The sequence below is a fragment of the Vicia villosa genome, linkage group LG2 (assembly GCF_029867415.1).
Source record: "Vicia villosa cultivar HV-30 ecotype Madison, WI linkage group LG2, Vvil1.0, whole genome shotgun sequence".
NCBI lineage: Eukaryota > Viridiplantae > Streptophyta > Magnoliopsida > Fabales > Fabaceae > Vicia > Vicia villosa.
In genome coordinates this window covers 5,204,615-5,226,385 of record NC_081181.1, presented here as the reverse complement: position 1 = coordinate 5,226,385, position 21,771 = coordinate 5,204,615, and the positions used below count along the sequence as shown (strand labels likewise).

Below are 21,771 nucleotides of genomic sequence, written 5' to 3'. Positions count from 1 at the left end.
CACGAAGTTTGTTAAACTTGCAAAATTTTGGTCTTTGGAAGATTTTTGTGTGCTACACTACATAAAAGTCACGAAGCTTTTTAAACTTGCAAATTTTGGTATTTTGGAAGATTTCGTGAGCTATACTTCATAATAGTCACAAAGTTCGTTAAACTTGCAAATTTTTGTAATTTGGAAGATTCTCGTGTGCTATGCTATATTAAAGTCACAAAGTTCGTTAAACTTGCATACATTGGTATTTTGGAAGATTTTCTAATGCTACACTACATAAAAGTCGTGAAGTTTGTTAAACTTGCAAATTTTGGTATTTTGGAAGATTTTCGTGTGTTATACTACATAAAAGTCACGAAGTTCGTTAAACTTGTAAATTTTTGTATTTTTTAAGATTTTCGTGTGCTATGCTAAATAAAAGTCACGAAATTCGTTAAACATGTATACGTTGGTATTTTGGAAGATTTTCGTGTGCTATACTACATAAAAGTCAAGAAGTTCGTTGAACTTGCATACATTGGTATTTTGGTTGATTTGCGTGTGCTATACTACATAAAAGTCACGAAGTTTGTTAAATTTTCAAAAGTTAGTCTTTTGGAATATTTTTGTGTACTATACTATGTAAAAGTCACGAAGTTCGTTAAAATTTCATAATTTGATCCTTTTGAAGATTTCCGTGAGCTATACTACATAAAAGTCACGAAGTTCGTTAAACTTGTAAATTTTGGTATTTTGGAAGATTTTTGTGTGTAATACAACATTAAAGTCACGAAGTTCGTTAAACTTGCATACATTGGTATTTTGGAAGATTTTGTGTGCTATGCTACATAAAAGTCACGAAGTTTGTTACTTGCAAAATTTGGTCTTTTGGAAGATTTTCGTTGCTATAGGACATAAATGTCATGAAGTTCGTTAAACTTACAAACTTTAGTATTTGGAAGATTTTCGTGAGATATACTTCAAAACATACACGAAGTTTGTTAAACTTGCATACATTGGTATTTTGGAAGTTTTTCATGTGTTATTCTATATAAGAGTCACGAAGTTATTTAAACTTACAAAAAAAAAAATCTTTTTGAAGATTTTCTTATGCTATATTACATAAAAGTCACGAATTTCGTTAAACTTGTAAACTTTCGTATTTATGAAGATTTTCTTGTGCTATACTGCATAAATGTCACGAAGTTCGTTAAACTTGCATACATTGGTATTTTAGAAGATTTTCATGTGTTATACAACATAAAATACACGATGTTCGTTAAATTTGCATACATTGGTAATATGGAAGAGAATCAACTCTTGGAGAGGTCGTTTGTTATGTAGAGCTAGAAAAGAGGTTATGATCAAATATGTGTTCGAGGCCAGCAACTTACATCATAAGTATATTTATCCTTCCAGATGCAATGAGTATATTTATCATAAGTATATTATATATATACTTTATCAATCCTAAGTTAAATCTTATAATAAAATGTAATTTAACAAATCACTTTTTTCTTGATAAAATATGTGATTTAAACTTTAAAATTATTTAAACTTTAAAATTTTTGAAAATAATAAAATTATAACTATTCAAATCACACATAAAAAAGTGAAAAGTGAAGTTATAATTTTATAAAAGTGAAATTTGCTTTAGAGGTTTCCAGCTGATGCAAGATGGAAGGAAACCTCTGAGGTGTATTGAAAAAAATTATATGAAGATTAAGTGCATCCTACATTATTTTAAAAACAAACTTGCGCTTTTCCAACTAACAGCAAAACTTTTCCCTTTTGATGAACAATTATTTTAATAGGTTTATCAACTACTATTATTTGTGCTATTCCAAGAGGAAAAACATTCTCCGAAGGGCTACAATTTCATCACTTTCTAAAATCAATTCAGCTATTATAACAGTTACCAAGAGCTGCAGTCGGTGTGATTAATCTCACTTGAACAGTGTAATGGATTCCACAAGGAAAAATGAAATTCACAATTCATACTCTGGACATGGAAAATGTCTCAACCACAATCTTCGATGCAATACTCAAGTCCTCCTCGTCAACTTCTTTTCTGGATCCTTCCCAAAGTCTATGTTCAATCCCCAATTTCCGCAACTCCAAAAGCCCTTGCTCCACTGAAATTTGAAAACCCATATAGTTAACTGGATGGAAAACATATCTTGCAAATATCCTTGCTAAACCTTTGAAGCAATCTAGGTTTGGTAAGTTGAAGGTTAATGGAAACACCTAAGTTGAACATTTTCTTCTCAACTAATTAGCATAATATAGGGCTGATAAATCAGAGTAATTGTTTAAAATAAAAATGTTACACAGTACCATCAACGGCGTCGTGCGAAGTAGGTGAATGCCTACTTCGACCAATCCAAAATAGAAGGCGTTCTTTGGCGACGTCCTCCTCTATACCATGAGCCTTGGCTCTTCTCCAAAAATAAGTCAGCCAGGCCTGACAGAGAGTAAATCCACATAGAAAACATGTTTCAGTAATACAAATATACTTCTCAATGAGAGCGACCATCGACTTTACAGCTCAGTGGTCACAAACCCGAGGTGTATTAGCAAGCCACAGATATCAATGAACAGGTTAAGTGGATAGAAGAGTGGGGTAAATGATTAACAAAAGACCATGTGATCTAGAATCGAGGAAAGCATGCCTTACAAAATAAAAATGAACTACGGTAGATATAGACATTCAAAGATGCTGACACTGATAAAGAGCATGGAATGATTAGTGAAATAGAACTAAATACCTCCTTGAAAAGAACATCCTCAGATTCCTCTGGACTCAGCTCTACAAAAACACAATAATACTAAAACATTATTTGCACAAAGGAACACTGCTCAGATAGGTGGGGGAGAACATACCAAATGCTTCCATAAACTTAGGATCCCCTGGTGATTTAATATCTGGTAACATCCAAAAGTGTACTGAATCAGAATGTTACTAGTACATATAAAATATATTTTAGTCTAACATGTTTTAAAGCATGTAGAAGAAAATGCTTATCAAAAAGCATACAGAAACCAAAATATAACTCTTAGGATCTGTGGCTTATCTCTTTCTCGATAAATAGAAGAGCGTGCTTTAAGAGATATTTCTAGATTTTCAAAAGTGTTCGACCTGATGTCTGTCTTTTGTATTTAGTTATTTAATTAAAATCTGTTTATTGAAATTGTTCCGGTAAAAGGATTTAAATTTTATAAAACCCCTCTTATAAGTTATAAATCCTCAACAGAATAAAGAGACAAGTATCTAGTATTATGTGATGTGCGTGATTTGTGTTTAATATACGCTTGAAGAACAAAAATAAAAAGAAAATAGTGACATAGCATGAGCGCATACCTAATACTAGTTGTCGAGCAGAATTTGGACTTGGACGCCGTTGTTGGGCTAATGCTTGCACAATAGCATCCTCAACCTTAGAAAACAAATAAAAAATAATATATAGAGATTAGCTTTTCCTATGTATGGCAACTCTGCTATCCTGAAAAAGTATATAGCAAATTCAATGAAATCTAAACAAGATCACACAAAACTTATGGCTAAATTTTTTGCTATAAATGAACATGAAGAAAAACAAAATCACCAATGCATTTGAACAACACCTTTAAAGAAGCAAGCTCCTTTAGTCCCATTTCAACCGAAAGCATACTTTCAATATTTCCTTCTCCAGTAAGATCATTCAAGTCTGGAACAAGATTGCTCCTCTTCTCTGTCGCATCATCGCCTGCTTAAAAGTCATAACAATTATCTACTGAAAACTCACAGGCTTGTGTAATAGAATAATAAAAGTATAACACAACGGAGATATATTCTACTGTGCAGGCAAACTACAATGAACTGTAGAGTCCAAATCTTTAGTTCATGCCTTTTTCCCAGGATTCCTCCTTGGCCTTTTGTCCTGCAGAAACAACAATCTCAAATGGAAGAGGAGCTAAGGATGACCAAAGTTCATACTTTGAAACTGCAACATCTGCACAGATACCTGTAAACCAAGGTAAATATTACACAAGATAAAAGATAGCTAGAAGTGAACTTAGAATTTATTCCACTTGTGCAACTCCGCCAAATTCAAACTAGATATACAACCAAAATATAATATATATGCATGCAATAATACATTTGATTATAAGGCAAACTGATACTTAAAAGCTTTGATAATGTATTCCGGTATTGCCAACAGATACCTTTAGCCAAACCACCACAAGAATAAAAAGGAAGATAAATAACCACCAACTGTAGCTTAGTTTATTGACAGCTAAATCCCAATATGCAACCAAGCCGCACTCATTAGTTTTACAATGTTAATGATGGTAACTCTTAGAAATAAGAATTGTCTAATCTTTTTAAGCTTGAATTTACTAAGTCTAAGTTGATGTTAAGTGTGGAAGGAAGCATTTTATTTTAATTAGTTTTAATTAAGTCTATGTAAATATCTCGTTTGGCACAGTAAAGTGTCATGCTTTGGAATTGTATCTCCCTGATAGTGTGCAGCTAGTAATGCTACAAGGTGCTGCGGCGTCATTGCATGAGCTTAAGGGAAATTAAGGTTTCCTTCCTTATATGCTGATGCGGCACAAACAAAGAAGTATTTAGTCAAGTGCCTGTGGTACTGTGGTAGTCTTGATGGAAGACATGATCCCCCACCTCTTTTTGACCATTTCCGTTTGTTAAAAGTTCCACATCATATGAGATATGGCCTAAATATTTGTTTATAAGGTAGTTTTTACCTTACAAGCCGATTTTGAAGGGATGGAGTTAGGCACAACCCAAATTCTAAAACAAAGCGGCAGTCATCTCTACTTTTCTATTTTTGCAGGTACCCGTTGGATTTGGGTCCAATTGTCATCCCTACTTTTCTATTTTTCTATGCACAACAATAAGTCTAAGGTTCTAATAAAAGATATTAACACATGTCTTGAATTAAATGACTGAATTGCTTGAGAGACTAAACCCTCCCACCTCGTGTATTTATAATCAAAAGTTTACAATCAAGATCCCTGAATTATAGGGATAAGAATAAGAGCTAATATCATAAAAATGAAAACAAAATATCTACATAATGGAAATAAAGGAAACTAAATCAAGGCAATATCTTAACAATATGGAACCAATTGATATAAAAATAACTTGTCTGTAATATCAGGAAGAGATGCCATTAAAGAAGAAGAATGGGGCTAAATCAGACAGTTGCTTACCATATTTTGTGGCTAAACCCCAATAACGAGCTAGCCAACACCTCTTAAGAACAACTTCCTCCTAAGAAGAAGAAGAAGAAGATAGCTTATAATAAGGAGAAGTACAAACAACTTACAAATACCATTGGATTCCATTAACTGTTGAAGTACCTACCATTTCTTTCTGAGTTAATACCATTCTTTGCGTCATTGATCGGAGAGTTTTCACTTCGGATTCAGTTCCATTCAGCTGTTTCACTGTGGCTTCAGTCTCTACTTTTGCATGCTATTTGAGAGGAGATGGTTAAAACATAAATGGTACTAGCTTGTATTGAGAATATTTTTAAAAATTGACGTAATCACCTCAACTTCTGTCTGTAGAGATGTGATTTCCTTATCAACCCCATCCTTTGACTCTCTGGAATTTTTCAGTACGGCCTATGAAATATAAAACTGTCATAATAAGAGAAAAATAAGAAATAGTAGTACATCCATCTATTTTGTTGAAAAATAGTTCCATCTCCATTCACTGGATAGCATATTTTAAACACACCATAATGTTAGTGTTAGATTTGAGAGAATAGTTAGTTAGGTTTTTCATATTTCTGTTAAAACTGATTTTCATTAATTGTGGAAAGTTAGTTACAATTGATACACCTGTGTTACTTATAGTTGTAACCAGGTGACCTACTATATCATGTTTGACATTACACTCAAGCTGACAGATGTCAGTCTTGAGGCTTATACTACCCTTAGCTTAAGATACTCCAGTAGTTAGTAGTAGGCCTTCCTATCTATCACTAGAACTTATGACAGAAAGAAGCATAGAAATCAAACTAGCGTTGGAGCAGAAGTTATGCAATATTAATTAGTAGGCAATTTACTGTATTATGATTACACATTGTGTCCAGTAATTACCGTTACTCACGTTTAACTCCTATAGGATGTTAGAATAATTACTATGGGCTGAAAGGGAAAAGGGAGTCATTCGATTGTTTAATGTTTGTGTTAAGAGTCCCACATTGGACAATATATGGCCTGGACATGTCCTTATAAGTGGGGGCAATCCTCACCCTATAAGCCGGTTTTGTAGGGTTGAGTTAGGCCTAACCACATTTCTTAACATGGTATCAGAGCCTCGTTTAAGATCCGGTGGGCCACCTTCTATGGTTTCCGCTATCGGGCCACCCGCCATTTATTTCCACGCTCCAGTTGTCTAGTCCTGGGCGTGAGGGGGTGTGTTAAGAGTCCCACATTGGACAATATATGGCCTGGACATGTCCTTATAAGTGGGGGCAATCCTCACCCTATAAGCCGGTTTTGTAGGGTTGAGTTAGGCCTAACCACATTTCTTAACAGTTTGGTTGGTAAGGAAAGACTAGGCTCTCAAATTCTTAGAGGTTGGGTTATTGGTCTCTCCTTGTTCTCATAACCAACTCTAAAGAATGCCATACTAGAGTGTTGTTAATTATAATATAAGTTGTATTCAGGATATATTATCCCTCACTTACTCGTAAATTCTAGAACTATATTGGTAACGGAGCTCTGATCCTAGGAGCATCTGGTAATAAATAAGTAGGCATAAAGAAGAAACCATGGATGAGAAGATTGGAAGCCATGAAAGTAAAGAGCCTTCCGAAAAAATTGATTCCTAATTTTAATGGGAGAAAGACTTATTTGTGGAAGATCCAAGTGTACTACAAGTATTTTGAGACCAACAAAATACCGAAAGAAGTAAGAGTTTCATTAGCTGGTTAGGTGGCTTTGAGAGGGAAGCATTTGAATGGTGGACTTCTTGGAGACAGAAAAATCATCATGCAACATGGCGGACCTTTGAGAAAGCGGTGCAAAGGCAATTTCAACTAGAAGTTTGGGGTCGTCTTCTAGATTCAGAAATTGAAAAATAAGAAAATAAAGGAGGCTGTGCTCCAATTCAAGAAGAGAAGCAAGAACTATTAAGCATCTCAAAATCAAACGAAATCAAAAGTGAAGTAAAGATGAAATGGTACAGATGAATAAACACTACCAAAAAGAAGGCAGAGATCTGAATGTAGAAGCAGAACCAGAAGGAGGAAGCGAACAAAGGCTAACCAGAGCACTGAGTGCGATGTGCAAAGAACAATTTGAGTATTACAAAAGGGAACGGTCAAGATGAAGGAACGCGTTGAAGAAAAACAGAAGGATGTGGTATTGGATTGAGTGAAAGGGGCAATAAGATGTGAGTTTGTTAAGAAACATTGCTTAGGAATGGAGATACCATGCATGTACGGCAATCCGACTGTCGTCACCATTGCCACCACAATTAAGAAAGATTGCAACTTAAATGAGTGAGTTGAGATTCAAAGATGGCCCGACTGAGTGGCTGTCGCCAGAAAGGTTAGGCCAGCAACCACTGTTGTCAAAACAATGGGAACGATTAGTCCAACAACCAATGTTATCACAACTCGCACAACAAAAATAGTAGGTTAAACAGGCCGGCCCGACAGGACCAACCTGTTTTACCATCCCTGTTCCGAGCACAAAGTCTAGGAGCAATAAATTTCCACTAATGTTGTCGCTGTTGTCCAAACCAACAGATCCACCGTGCACCATCATCGGTGCCATAGGATGCAGCATATACAAATATGTGTGAAAACCAAATAATGTATTTTGAGTATATGTCATGAACAAGCGCACGAATCTTTTTATATAGACCATTCTAACTTAATGAGTTTGACCAATGGGCTAAAGGTCCGAATACAAATTACTACTAACGATAATAAAAATAAATTAATAACAATACTCTCAGAAGTTGACAAATGAATATTTATCCTTTCCATTTAGAAAACAATTTTTTTAAAATTATTCTCATTCATTCCCTTAGTTAGAAGATCTGGAAGGTTTCCTTCAGAAGAGACATATGAAGTACAAAAAAGATCAATATTTAATTTTTCTTTGATTAAGTGTCTAACAACTTTAATATGTATTGTTCTATCATTCTGCATTGGATTATGGGTTATGCTAATAGAAGACTTTTATCATAATAGTCTCATTGATTCATTACTCTTTATCTTCAAGTCTTCTAAAGTCATTTGTAGTCATAGTAGTTTGTATATTCAGTACTCGATCTGGATACCACACTTTATTCTTTACTCTTTTAAGTTGCAAGATTCCCATCTAGGAAAAGGCAATATCTTGCAGTTGATTTCCTAATCACATTGGGACTGCATGGCCAACATCAATATATGCTTCAAGACACACACTTCCATTATGTTCAAACTAAATTCTTCTACCTGGAATTCCTTTCAAATATGGCACAATTCAAAACGCAGCTTGCAAATGAATCTCTTTTGATTGGTGCATGAATTGGTTAACTCAGTTTGTCGTAAAAGCAACACCAAGATTAGTATGTGATAGGTATATAAGTTTTTCAACCGCAATATTTTCTCTTGTGTTTTCCAACTTTACAATTGGATCCATTGGTGTATTTGCAAACTTTCATGTTGTCTTGTCAGCCTCTTGTAGAAGATCAGCAAATTGAGATATGAAGATTCTTTTCTTAGAGTGGACAACTTCAATTCCCAAAAACAATTTTTCTACGGTCTTACTCTCAAATTCATTAATTAAGTGGTTGCCTAACAAGTGTCTAGTAAGTGGTTACGCTCAAAAAGTATTTCAATTTTTCCAAAGGTAAGACTTTCAAAGGAGTTTTGGAGACAAGGACAATTAAAAGGTAAACTATTTATAAGATATGATGCAGTTAAAACCGCCTAGCCCCAATATTTCTTAAGAACCTTACTTTAGAATATCATAGCACATATTTGGTCTAACGAGTGTCTGTTTTTTCTCTAAGAAATTCAATTTTGTTATGGTGTTTTAACACGGAAAGACTCATGAATGATACCTTCTTTTTGACATAAAGAATTAAGATGGTGATTAAAGTAATCTTTAACATAATTGAACATAATTCTTTTAATACTCACATCAAACTACCATGGGGAAGAGGTGGAAAAACACATAACTAACTTAAGATTTTTGTTCTAACAAGTAGATCCGAGACCTAAATGCAATGATCAATAAAAGTTACAAATCTCCAGGCACCTGATATACTTGGGACATTCGATGGACCTCACACATCAATATGAATTAAATAAAACAAAAAAGTACTCACTTCATTATTAACCGGAAAAAAGAAACAACTATGTTTAACAAACAGACACACCTCACAACGAAGACTCGCAACATCTAAAGTTTTAAAAAAATGAAGAAAATTATTGTTTTATGACTCTAAATGAGGGATGACCAAGGCAACAGCATTGCAGAAGGAACTTCTCTTGGTTGGTCTTGACTGATTCAGAAAAAATGAGTTGTTGTTGTTGAGTAGATATGGAGGAATACTCTGGTTATCCTAAAAAATAAAGGTCATTTCATTATCTACCATTTTCAATCGTCCTCCCTGGATTCTTGTCCTAGAAAACACAAGCATTGTCATAAAAAAATATTACATGCTAGGTCTTTTGTGAATTTTTGTACGAAAATTAGACTGGTCGACAATTTGGGAATATGAAAAATATTTTGTAGGATTATAAATGGGCTTATTTGAACATGTTGAAATATGATATATTATTTCTTTTTCTTATTATTTTAACTTTATGTTTATTTTATTTTTCTTACATCTCTCTTGAAATTAAGGAGTTCACTGATTGTATTTTCTCCTATAAAAAGAACCCCTTATTCATAATATAATATATTATTCTCATCAAAACATCTCTTTGGCCGGCTACAGTTATAAGGGTATTATCTACTGTGATAAATGCTGGCAGAAAGGGAAAAGATAATTTCCATGTTACCTCTCTTTGACGTAATGCTGCTTCCTTTCTGTAATGTAATAAGATTGAGTTCATAAATACTGCCAAGGGAAGGAACAACCATTTGCAACATGTTTAACTTTAATTTTCTCACCTGCTCAAGAGTTTAGCTTCCAAAGATACTCCTTCTCCAAGGGAAGCGACCTAAAAACAGCATATGCAACAGAAGTTCACCACACCAGTGCAAAACATATATCTAAATACAAGTGTCTAACTCAAGCTATGAAGCACAACAGACTCCGACATAGACACATTGATACAATACGGACACGTCAACAATACTAATGTAAAAAATTGAAGACACCAACACTGCTACATATATATTTATTTATTATAATCATATAAAATATTAAGATTAATATTATTGTTAAAAGATATAAATTGAGCGATTTATTTCATTACAAAAAAATTCAAACAAGATATAATGTAATATTTAACCTTTAATTAAAAAAGTTTAAAAAATAATGTAATCAAATTTAATGTCTTAAACTCTTCATTATTCTTTATTTTTCCTAGTTTGATAAGGGACAATGGAGCAAGACCCAAACTCCTATCCCAATGGCAGAAGCAGTGACATTGAGCCAGACGCCACATTCTCGAAGCATACCATTTTATATTAGAATAGCTGAACAGAGCCAAGATACAATCCAGTCTATCCAGGTAAATATTACAAAATCATTCGAAGAACATAATAAACTCTAAAAACAACAATATTGAAACCTGATTAATAGGGGTGGAAATATGATATTTCTCAGTTAGTGTAGTAAGTCAGTTTATGCATTCTCCTTACGAGGAATATTTTGAGGCATTCTATATGATACTGAGATATTTGAAGGAAATGTGTCTATCTTCGTCGATGCTGATTGGGCAAGTTCAACCACAGATAGAAGATCAACCTCTGGATATTGTACATATGTTTGGGGTAATCTTGTGACATGGAGGAGCGAGAAACAAGGAGTTGCAGTAAGAAGTAGTGCAGAAGCCGAGTTTAGAGCTATGTCTCAAGGTATTTTGAAGGATTATGGATCCTTGGAGTCCTAGAAGAACTTAAGATGAAAATTGAGCTTCCATTGAAATTATACTCTGACACTAAAGCTACCATTAGCATAGCTCAAAACCCAGTTCAACATGACAGAACCAAGCATATTGAGAATAATTGACACTTCATAAAGGAGAAGTTAGATGCTGGAATCATATGTCTCCCTTTTGTGACTTCAAGTCAGCAAACTGGGGATATCCTGACCAAATGTTTGGCAAGACTGAGCATTTGATAGAAAAGTTGGGCAAGATAAATATCTAAGGACTAACTTGAGGGGATGTTGGAAAATATTTTATTTTTTTATTTTATTGTTTTCGTTTATTCTCCATTAAAGAGAAAATTAATTATAATTATTATATTTTTAGTATATAAACCAGCCTAGAGCTGAGAAATAAAATCAAAACATCATTTTATCATTCTTTTCAATATAAATAATTTGACTTATTTTTAAATACATTAACAAATTAAAGGGTCAATTGTATTAAGTTCTATTTTTGAGATATAACATAATCTTTTAAATTATTGAGTTTATATAGCATCCTATTTAAATTCTATTTTATAATAATATCTGTAAAAATGTGAAAAACAAGTGTGGGAGGATGTTTAAAGTTACTGAATATGTTACTAATTACTAATTTATGGTTTAACACAAACTAAAAATATATATATATAATAATAACAGCAATAAAAAAATTGTTTATATTTAATTTAAAATGTCGGTCTATTATACCTTTGTCTAACGTCTGCCTTTTTAATTAAATAAATTTATAAAAACTTTAGCTTTTTTTCATTAAAAAATTGGTCTAATCTGGGCATTGTGTAGACTAGGTCATAGCTAGGGATGACAATTGTACTCATTTCTAGCGGGTACATTGAACAATTACTCACAATGGATAGAATTAAAACTCGCAAAATGGATACGGGCATGAACACGGATAATTACCCACAAAAATAAGTCGGTATGGACTCGGATGCGGATACCTCAGCACCCATTCCGTCGCATACCCGCATAATATATTTTTATATTTTTATATTTTTATTATTATATACACACGTATGCTTATCAATTTTATAAAATACATCACTATTAAATTTGTGCGCATTTTAATAAAAATGTTTGTTTATTTCTTAACTCAACAATAACATTCTTGAATTTTTTTTAAATATTATTAAAAAATTTATATGACATAATAAATTACAATTGATTGATATTTTTATTAAAAATGTGGGTAAACAGGTACAGGTATGGATACGGGTATAAATATTGGTGTTACGTTGGTATGGACTCAAGTACGGGGATTTTTTCAAACTGCAGTACGAAGACGGATACTATAATACCTTGTCCAGACCCTACCCATTACCATCCCTAGTCCTAACCTCTATAAATGGTCATAATCTATTCCCACGGCTAATGATTAAATGTGAATTGGGAATTAACCGGCCTCCTTAATTACATTTACTAGTTTGTTTCTAGAATAGACGAAACAAATAAGAAATTCATTTGTTCTGGTCAAATTATAATTATTTATTATAATAACCTTGAGAAAAGTGAATTCTTTCACTTGAATAATTTGAATAGTACAGAGGGGAAAAATAAATCGAACAAATTATGATCATGTATCTAATTCTTATACCAAGGATCAGGAGGAAATATTGTGCTCATTATGACTATGGCTAATAAAGGAAAAAACCAATACACTTCTTAATCATTAAGAGTTGTACAAGGCTCCTCATCAATATTAATCAAAATCATATCCAAGTCTAACTGATTCTCATTTAATTATAATCATCTACACTCCCTCTCAATCTAGTAAATAGATGTCTATCATACCTAGATTGGCTTTGGAATTTTCAATAGTGTGCCTCTAAATTTGGTAAGATGTTAGGTGTTTGGTGGCATGATGCACATAGTGAACCGCAATGATGCCTTGATCAAACTTCTCCTTTATGAAGTGTCTATCAACCTCTACATGTTTTGTTTTATCTTGTTGAACTAGGTTCTTTGCCATGCTGATTGTAGACTTATTGTCACACAGATCGATCAAGCATCCTCTTTAGTCACATTCTCTCACAGATTCCTTGAGTCGTGACCATGCTTTCCCATATAAATGAATTGTAGCCTGGTGTGGGTTTTGCTCTAACTCCCATCCTACCCTATTTGAATCCAAGTAGCCTGTAAAACCTTCGTCTGGACTTATTTTGAAGTAAAGATCCTTTTTCCTTAAGTTCCTTTAAGATACTGCAGGATCATCCTTACTGCTGCCATATTTTCCTCTGTGGGATTAGACATATGGTGGCTAGCTAAACTTACTGCAAATTCTATATATGACTGAGGGTGTCAAATAGATGAGTTTTTCCATTACGCATTGATACTTGTCTTTCTCGATATAAATGCTCTCTTCTTTGGATTTGCTTCCTTTAGTTACCACTATTGTTGTGTTGGGTGCTTTGCACCCCAAGTATCTTGTAGTAGATCCAAGGTATAATTCCTTTAGGACATGTAGATTCCGTCCCTTGTTCGAGCTACTTCCATTCCCAAAAAGTACTTGAGATTTCCTAAATCTTTAACTTCAAATTTTCTTGCAAAGAACTACTGTAGGTGTTCAATTTGCTTATTGCCATCCCTAGTAATGAGAATGCTATCAACATACACAATAAACAGTGTGATCTTGCCTTCCGGTGAATGTTTGACAAATATAGTGTGGTCTGTTAGTCATTAAGTTAACCCTTTTTTATAACTAGGGCCAGCTAGGAAACTAGGCTCTCAGAGATATTTTGAGGCCATATAAAGATTTTTGGAGCTTGCACACTTGTTTATGGTGTCGGGTGATTCCAATCGTATCGAGATTTGCATATATACTTCCTCTTCTAGTTCACCATTCAAGAATGCGTTTTGTATGTTTAATTGATGTGGTGATCAATCCAAATCTGCATCCAAAGACAAGATGACTCAAACTCAATTGAGTTTAGCCACAAGAGTGAACGTTTCTTTATAATCCACACCATATGTTTATGTTGCAATCAACATCATATTTGATAGAGAATGTCCACTTACATCCAACTTGTTTCTTCTCTTTTGGTAGAATAGTAATATCTCAAGTTCCATTCTTAGCCAATGCTCGGGGTTTCTTAATTCACTACTTTGGTCCATTCATGATGTTGGAAAGAGTCTTGAATATTCCTAGGTATAGAGGTGCTATCCGTGTTCCTAGGTATAAAGGGAAATAACTAATATACCTCCTAATCATTTACAACTTTACAAAGGCTCCTCCTAATCAATATTAATCAGAATCAAATCAAATATGATTGATTCTCATATAACTATAATTATCTACGTACCTACCTGAATTGATTGTAACCTCTATATATACAAAGAGAAAGGTATGAAGCCATAACTTTTAATTTGTGCCGTCTATTGTATGAAGAAACTAACAAGTGAAATTAAGGGGACAAATCAATTTCTGATTTGCAAAAGAAACGAAGGAAGCACCTGTTTCTCAAGCTCCTTAACTCTGGCCTCTGCTTCCTTGCATCTCTCTTCCTCAAGTCTAAGCTGTGCATTTTAGAAATAGGTGAGTACTTATAACTTAGTTCATTCACAAACATTAACATAGAAGATTGCACTACCTTGTCAAAAATACTTTGATTCTCTTCCCTAAGCACATCGAGCTGCAGAGTTTAGGGTTAATTTTGAAGATAGAAATTATATATACAAAACACTTGTCTTATATATTATCTAATATTATACTAGAAACATGAATAGAATATTTGGCAGAGGAAAGAAATGAACCTCATCACGAAGAGCGGAGGCATCGTTTGGTTGAATGGGTCCATTATGAAAGGGAAATCTGTAAAATTTGCATCCAAGTTGTAAAGGCAATAATTAGTGTAAGAAAAGAGAAGTATGAGGGAGAGAGAGATCGATGACCTTTTATCTTTGGGCTTAGTGTTATTAATGGAAGGGTGTATTGGCAGATCAGGAGGTGGAATCCTGAGGTTCAGCGGTGGTCTATTACTATTATTAGATGCTACTGATGGCCGTTCTTCTAGACGGTTCTGAGTTAACTAATTAAGTTGGCAGCAAGAGCACATGTTAGTTAGTTGGTTAATGATAAATGTGAAGTTGAAATGTGAAGTGGAAGGAAAAGAATGGCACCTTATGAGATGGAGATCTATGAGTATGAGTAGTGGTGGTGGCGGATTTCCTGGAGAGAGCGAGAGGAGGAGGAGCACTGTAGCGAAATCCTAGATCATCGTCATCGTCATCGTCGTCATCGGCAGTGTGAGAAGCCATGACTTGGGCGAGGCGTTGAGCAGCGGCTTTAGCAGCAACATTCTGAGTTCTTTTAATGGTGGAAATTCCGGTGAGGGAAGATGAGCGAGCATGTCCTCCATTACGTGAGTGTGATGGGGAAGACGAAGACATCACATTTCCAGCAGATTCACTACTCCACTGCCGCTCCATCACATTTCCAGCAGATTCACTACTCCACTGCCGCTCCATCACATTCCCAGCAGATTCACTACTCCACTGCCGCTCCATCTTCCTAGGTCACAATTAGCAGTAATGAGTATTCTTTAGTCGGTCATTAAAGTACATTACCAGTAACGAGTACTCTTTAGTTAGTCGGTCATTACCAGTAATGAGTACCCACTGGTTTGGTTAGCTAGTGCTTCACTTTAATTCAGCCACTCAAAAGCAAGAGACGGATTCACATTAATATGTAACAATCATCTTTCCAAAATAACTAACAACTATATCTACTTCTTTTTTTAAAATTATTTTTATAGACAATTTTTCAATGAATCTCTTAGCTACCACGCAAATTTTTAATTTTGTCTACGAAGCGTTAATAACATATGGGTGTGTTTGGAATGGCGGTGGGGAGAATTGATTCTAGCGGAATTGAGTTTGATAGAATTGATTCTAACAGAATTGATTTTAGCAGAATTGATTTATGTTTGGATACATTTATGTAAAAGTGAGTTGAACAATAAATTTCAGTGTAAAAATTACCCAGAATCAATTCTGGAGGCAGAAGCTACAAATTGTAGCTTCAAGTAGAATCAATTCTGGAGGCAGAATCAATTCTACTTTTGTCTAACCAAACATATCAAAATCACCCAAAAGCAATTCTACATCTCTAGAATTGCTTTTGGCCATTCCAAAAGCTAATCCAAACATGCACATAGTATTGTATAGTTAAAATCAACTCCTTACTCAATGTGGACATAGTATCTCCAAGATTAAACTGTGTTTTGGTTGTTTTAGTCAAACTTTGTCAAAGGAGGATATTGCTAGTTCCATGGTTTTTGTATTGGCATAATTTTGCTAAAATATGGTTCTTAACTGATGTTGAATAAGATGTTGAAACATCATGTTCTGCTGTCATAACAGGTTTTGCTGTTATGTGTATGGACAAATGTTCTGCCAGATGTTGTGACATTCTACACCAGAACATTTTGTCATATGATGTCATAGCATTTGTCTTGACATCTGTATTGCAAGTGCCAGAATTTTAGTGTGGTAATTGATGATTCAGTTACTGAAGAGAAGATGGATGTAAAAGACAATGTTGGAACATCTTGTGTGCAAATTGATGAAGCATTAGGGGAGGAATATAAGTTATTACAATGAGTCAATTAAACAAAAGAGCATAGGGGTGCTTTTGCTTATCAATGAAATAAGTTGAAATAATGTAAATAAGCTGAAATTAAAATTTAACTTTTTTTAAGATGAGAATAATGCCAAGGTAAGGTGTGTGATTTGCTTTATAACTCCTCTGGATTAAGACCTCTTTAACAAGTTCATAGAATACAATTATTTATTTTTAAGGATGTTTTCCTAAGTCCTTAGTGAAAACCTTTTGGTTTATAATCCTATTACCTAAGTCCTTAGAGACATAGGAGAAAACCAAAGCTGAGATTAATCAAGAATTTCTAAATAACCTTACAGTATCCCTAGTCCTAGGTGATAACTATAAGGTTCAATTGTATACAAACCTTAACAATCGTAGTCCTACAAATTGTTAACCACAAAACAATCCTTATTGGTCCGATAAAGACAGCATTAAAAACATTATACAATCGAATTGAATAATACGAACATTTAATTAAAGAAATACGGAATCCATAGTCATTACAAATCAAATCAGGGACACCCCCTAGCATTGGGGGGTTTAGCCTCTCATAATATTCAAGAAACACAAAGAAAAGAATTTAGACATTACAAAGATGATTGGGAACTTTGATCTTCAATGGTGTCCACCGTTAAATCTCTCCGTCTCCGAAACCCTTGATGAAGCTATCTTCTCCTCCTTTGGAATTCTATCGTATGATGCAAAAAGTGTCTCTCCTCTTGTCTCAAAATCACTTTTAATCTAACATAGGTTTTCAGGTCCAAGACAGAACACCCAAAATGCCCCTGGTGCTTTAAAAAAAACAAAATAGAAAAATTCAGAATTTTTGTCCGCACCAGCGCCGTGTCACTTGACACGGTCTGACCGTGTCAGCTTCTGCCACTTTGGGGGAGAATCCTTCAGCAGGTTGGACACGGCCGTGTCACTTGACACGGGCTGCCCGTGTCAGCCTCTGCCTTCATAATTTGGCTTTGACTTCAACATCAAAGTTGTAGCCCTTTTCGTTAGCGAAATTTTGCCACCGGAACCGCGTCATTCCGAGTTACGAAGCTCTAGTTATGATCAAAATACTACACACTTGTCACGATTTTCAGCTTCTTTTACACCAACACTTGTGAAATTTCCATCTGATCCAGAATTAACCTACAACCACCAAGTAGTGAGATCAAAAGCATCTAAAAATACATGATAAAGGGCACAAAAACATAATGCAAGCAATTAACTAATATTAAAGGAATCAATGAAAAACTCTTGAAAACAACCACAAAGTGTTACCAAGTATAACGATCTTATGCCGAATTTATGACGAAACTAAGTAGAAATGGTGACCGATCAGAGGTAATTTGTGAATTCATAAGCGCTGAATTAGTGGGTTCTCAATCCAGCAAAGGTCTCTATACTGAAGAACAAATAGAACAATCCAAGAAATTGATTACAAGACACCCCAATGAATGGGGCATCACTGAATTCAATGTAAAGGTATCAAATGTTGATGGATATTTTGCCTTGAAGAATAGTCTGTTTTTTTGGATCAATGAGAAGTAAGTATGTGTTTATTGGTGTTCTGCTGAAGCTGAACTTAGGGAAAAAAGATAAAGTTTCTTTAAACGTGTGTTGAAGGAATATGATGTCAAGCAGAATGCCATGATATTACATGGTGAAAATCTTAATTCTATTAGATATCTCATTCAACATGGCTGGAACAAGAACCTTGTCAAAAATAAGGATTTAGGTTTTTAAAGTACTTCAAGTTCTTTGTGTTTTTGTGTATGTCACTCAAATATTTTTTGATACATTAAGGTGGACTGATTGTTCTAACTCATGGATTTTTAAGCACAGAGTTGAGTATTGTTCATTGTTCTCACTCATGAGCTTTTAAGCAAAGAGTAGAGTATTATTCTTACTCGAATATTTTAAGCAAAACTAAGTATTGTTTATAGGAAGTATAATCTTCTGTTATTATCACTGGTTTGTGACAGTTTTTATCACTGAGGTAATTGGTAGGAAGTGAGAGGGGGATCTCATATCTAGAGGGTTCTAAGTAGAAGTTGCACAAGGTAGTGATTAGGCAAGAAGTTGTAAATTGGGATTCTTTAGGCTTTTAACTAATATTGTCATAATGAATTTCCTTCTTGGCTTGGTAGCCCTCAGAGTAGGTGACGTTACACCGTACGGGGTTAACAATTGATTGTGTTATTTATTTTTCTGCAATTTACCTTCTACACAATCTCCTGTTTTAGCAAGTATTTTTTGTCACGAGATGATGTCATAACATCTCTCTTTATATTGTGTTAGTGATAGGACATCAGTCTTGACACCTATATAGCAAGTGCCACAATTTTAATGTGCCTTGAAAATGAATTGGACTAAATAACTCTTTTTTATTTGCACCTATTAACCATAAAATAAAAAATAATAAAAACAACAACAAAATAATATGATAAAAGGAAAAATATGATTTATTAATTTTAATTTAAAATTCAACTTAATTTAAATTGAATTAAAAATTAAAATTTAAAATTTAAAAATGATTAGTAAAATAAATAGAAAATACTATTAAATCGTAAAATCGAACAAAATACGCAAAATGAACATATACATATTTTTTCTGAAAGAAATACAAATATAAATGGACAAATAATGCTATATATTTTTATGATTTTTCTCTATGCATCGTCCTTTCTGTAAATTACTGTCAAACGAAATTAGAGGAAATGATGTGTCAATTGAGGTGGATTGTCCTTTTCATCACCTTCTTCTTCGTTGATGCTGACGTGGCATATAGGTCATCAAAATCCCCAAATGCAAGCTCTAGTTCATGCTTCTTGCAATTTCAATAAAATTACACACCCAAAATCCCCAAATGCAAGCTTTAGTTCACAAAATAACAAATACATTCCAGATTCAAAAGCACAAACAATACTAAAGCTTGAAAACATAATGATTCACGAAACCAACAACGGTGGCGACGGAGGAGTTGAAACGACAGCCGAGCATGGCAGTACGACGGATTGGTGCGTCTCCAGGGAGGCTCGTCCTAGAGAGAGGATTTGCGTGATGGTGATGGTGGTTTATGGCCGCGACATGGTCTCATTTTGGTGCTCGTAGGAGCGGGGCGATGGGCGGCCGAAAAGCTTCCTCACAGTGGCGTTTTCGATTTCCACGATAGGGCTTTAAATTTCATTTATTTTGGATTTCTCTTTTGTTATCGATTTTCTTCCTCTATTTCTTTTTTCATATTTTTTTGGTTTATTATTGTTTGGTTTTTGATTGAATTGCAGGTGATAAGTGTTGGATATGGTTTTGAAAGTGAGGTCAGTGATGTTGTTTGTAAAGGTTGGTTCAAAGTTTTAGTTTGTATTTGGTTTATGGATTCAAGTGAAGGTGCATATTGTATAGGAAGTTTGTTTTGCTGTGATTCATGAGAGATTGGTGAAGGTTGGAGGTTTGGGTAATCTGAACAGTATTTGTGTATTTTTAAGTATGATGGGGATTATGATGGAAATTGAAAAATGTTTGTTGAAATTGATAAAGGTTATGTGATGGAGAAGGGGATATGTTCACGATGATGGTAAATGGTGTAAGTTTTTACTTTTCTGAGTTTTGTTTTTAATTGCAGGTTTGATTGAGAAAATACTATGTGACATTACGTATTTGATATGCATTATTCTTAACATGCTTTAAATCCAAAATCATGATTTGATAATGAAATCTGATGTAAATTAAATCATCAGTGATGAATTGGCCCAGTGATATTACATATTGTCATGCAAGTATAATGTCCTTGGTTCGATTCTAGGCTAGGCGAATTTTTCAGAATTTTGCTTGGATTTTTGATGACTTATATACCTTTGACAATATTTGAAAGAGAGGACGAGTTTGATATTGTTTGACAACGTAAGGGACCAACTTGGACGTTTTAAAAGAAAGAGGACCGAAATGGACTCAGACGTATATATACAAGTAGGGGTGGCAAACGAGCATGCCCGTTCCATTTAGTCCCGCCCCACAAAAGCCCGCAAGAAAACGGGCAAGGCGGTCATAGTTAAGGGTGCGGGCCTAAAACCTTGTCCCTCTCTGCAAAAAAGTGAGGGCGGACGGACTAAGCCTGCGGGCACTACACTTTTTAAGCCTAAAAATATAAAATTTATGTTAATAATCGTGTCCGCAGAAGAAAAGGGGCGGGGCGGGGCGGTCACATTAGAGGGTGAGTGTAACACCCTTCTAAACCCCCGCGAACAATATAATATAATCAGAGTAATAACACATCAAGGATGCTACAATTATCAAATAAATAAAAACATCAAGTCGATTGTCATGCTTTATTAGAAATTAACCAATATCAAACATGTGTTTAGCACAGCGGAACTTAATTCAGCAGTATTGGGAAACATCTCCACTCAAATACTCAATACATAACTCCATAGCCAAAATGGCAACAATGTATAACAAGTAACGCTAAGACTAATCGATCCCAGTGTTACAATCAGAGCATGACTCGACACGAACTACGGGCTAGCCTACAAGCTATCTTCACCCAATCAAGACGCCGCTACATCCTTAATCTGAAATCATCAAAGTAAGGGTGAGTTTCATTCGAATTAATAACCATTATGCAGTCATAAGCAATAAAATCTCATAGCAATTATCATCCACTCAAACATACATATAATCGGAGTCATCACAACAAGCAAACATCAATTCAACAATATTGGCCATCAGCCCACAACTCATCAATTTCATCAATGATCAAGTTATATTAACAACAACTCCTTAATACATCAATCACATAAACACACCAAGGCATAACACTGGATTTCATCCAATCATGTTATAACCAATGCATGTGATTCAACTGACACTATGCATGTGGTACCAATACATGGGATAAACCCATCCACTGATCTTTTTCATCACCAAGATACAGTTTAACCAGCACAAATTCCACACAATGGGAATTATGCCCACCATTTTGATCCACTTTCATCACCGGGATCCATCACCAAAAATGTATGCCAATGAATGCAACATATAACATGCTTATAACATCACCAATCCGATGTATCACATCGTTTCATTA

The 21,771-nt window shown here is 34.5% G+C and overlaps 1 protein-coding gene across 1 annotated transcript; it reads right to left on the bottom strand.

The window, feature by feature from the left end:
- Positions 1-1,707: 1,707 nt before the first annotated feature.
- LOC131648887 (coiled-coil domain-containing protein SCD2-like) lies at positions 1,708-15,746 on the bottom strand. The gene is made up of 17 exons (XM_058918618.1): positions 15,209-15,746; positions 14,981-15,117; positions 14,843-14,900; positions 14,680-14,721; positions 14,543-14,605; positions 10,108-10,157; positions 9,996-10,023; positions 5,530-5,604; positions 5,342-5,452; positions 5,188-5,248; positions 3,858-3,974; positions 3,595-3,716; positions 3,332-3,407; positions 2,854-2,895; positions 2,739-2,779; positions 2,308-2,434; positions 1,708-2,105 (listed from the first exon to the last, which is right to left on the bottom strand). The coding sequence occupies exons 1-17, from the start codon at positions 15,593-15,595 to the stop codon at positions 1,966-1,968; spliced, it is 1,677 nt and encodes a 558-aa protein (XP_058774601.1). The 5' UTR covers positions 15,596-15,746; the 3' UTR covers positions 1,708-1,965.
- Positions 15,747-21,771: the final 6,025 nt, after the last annotated feature.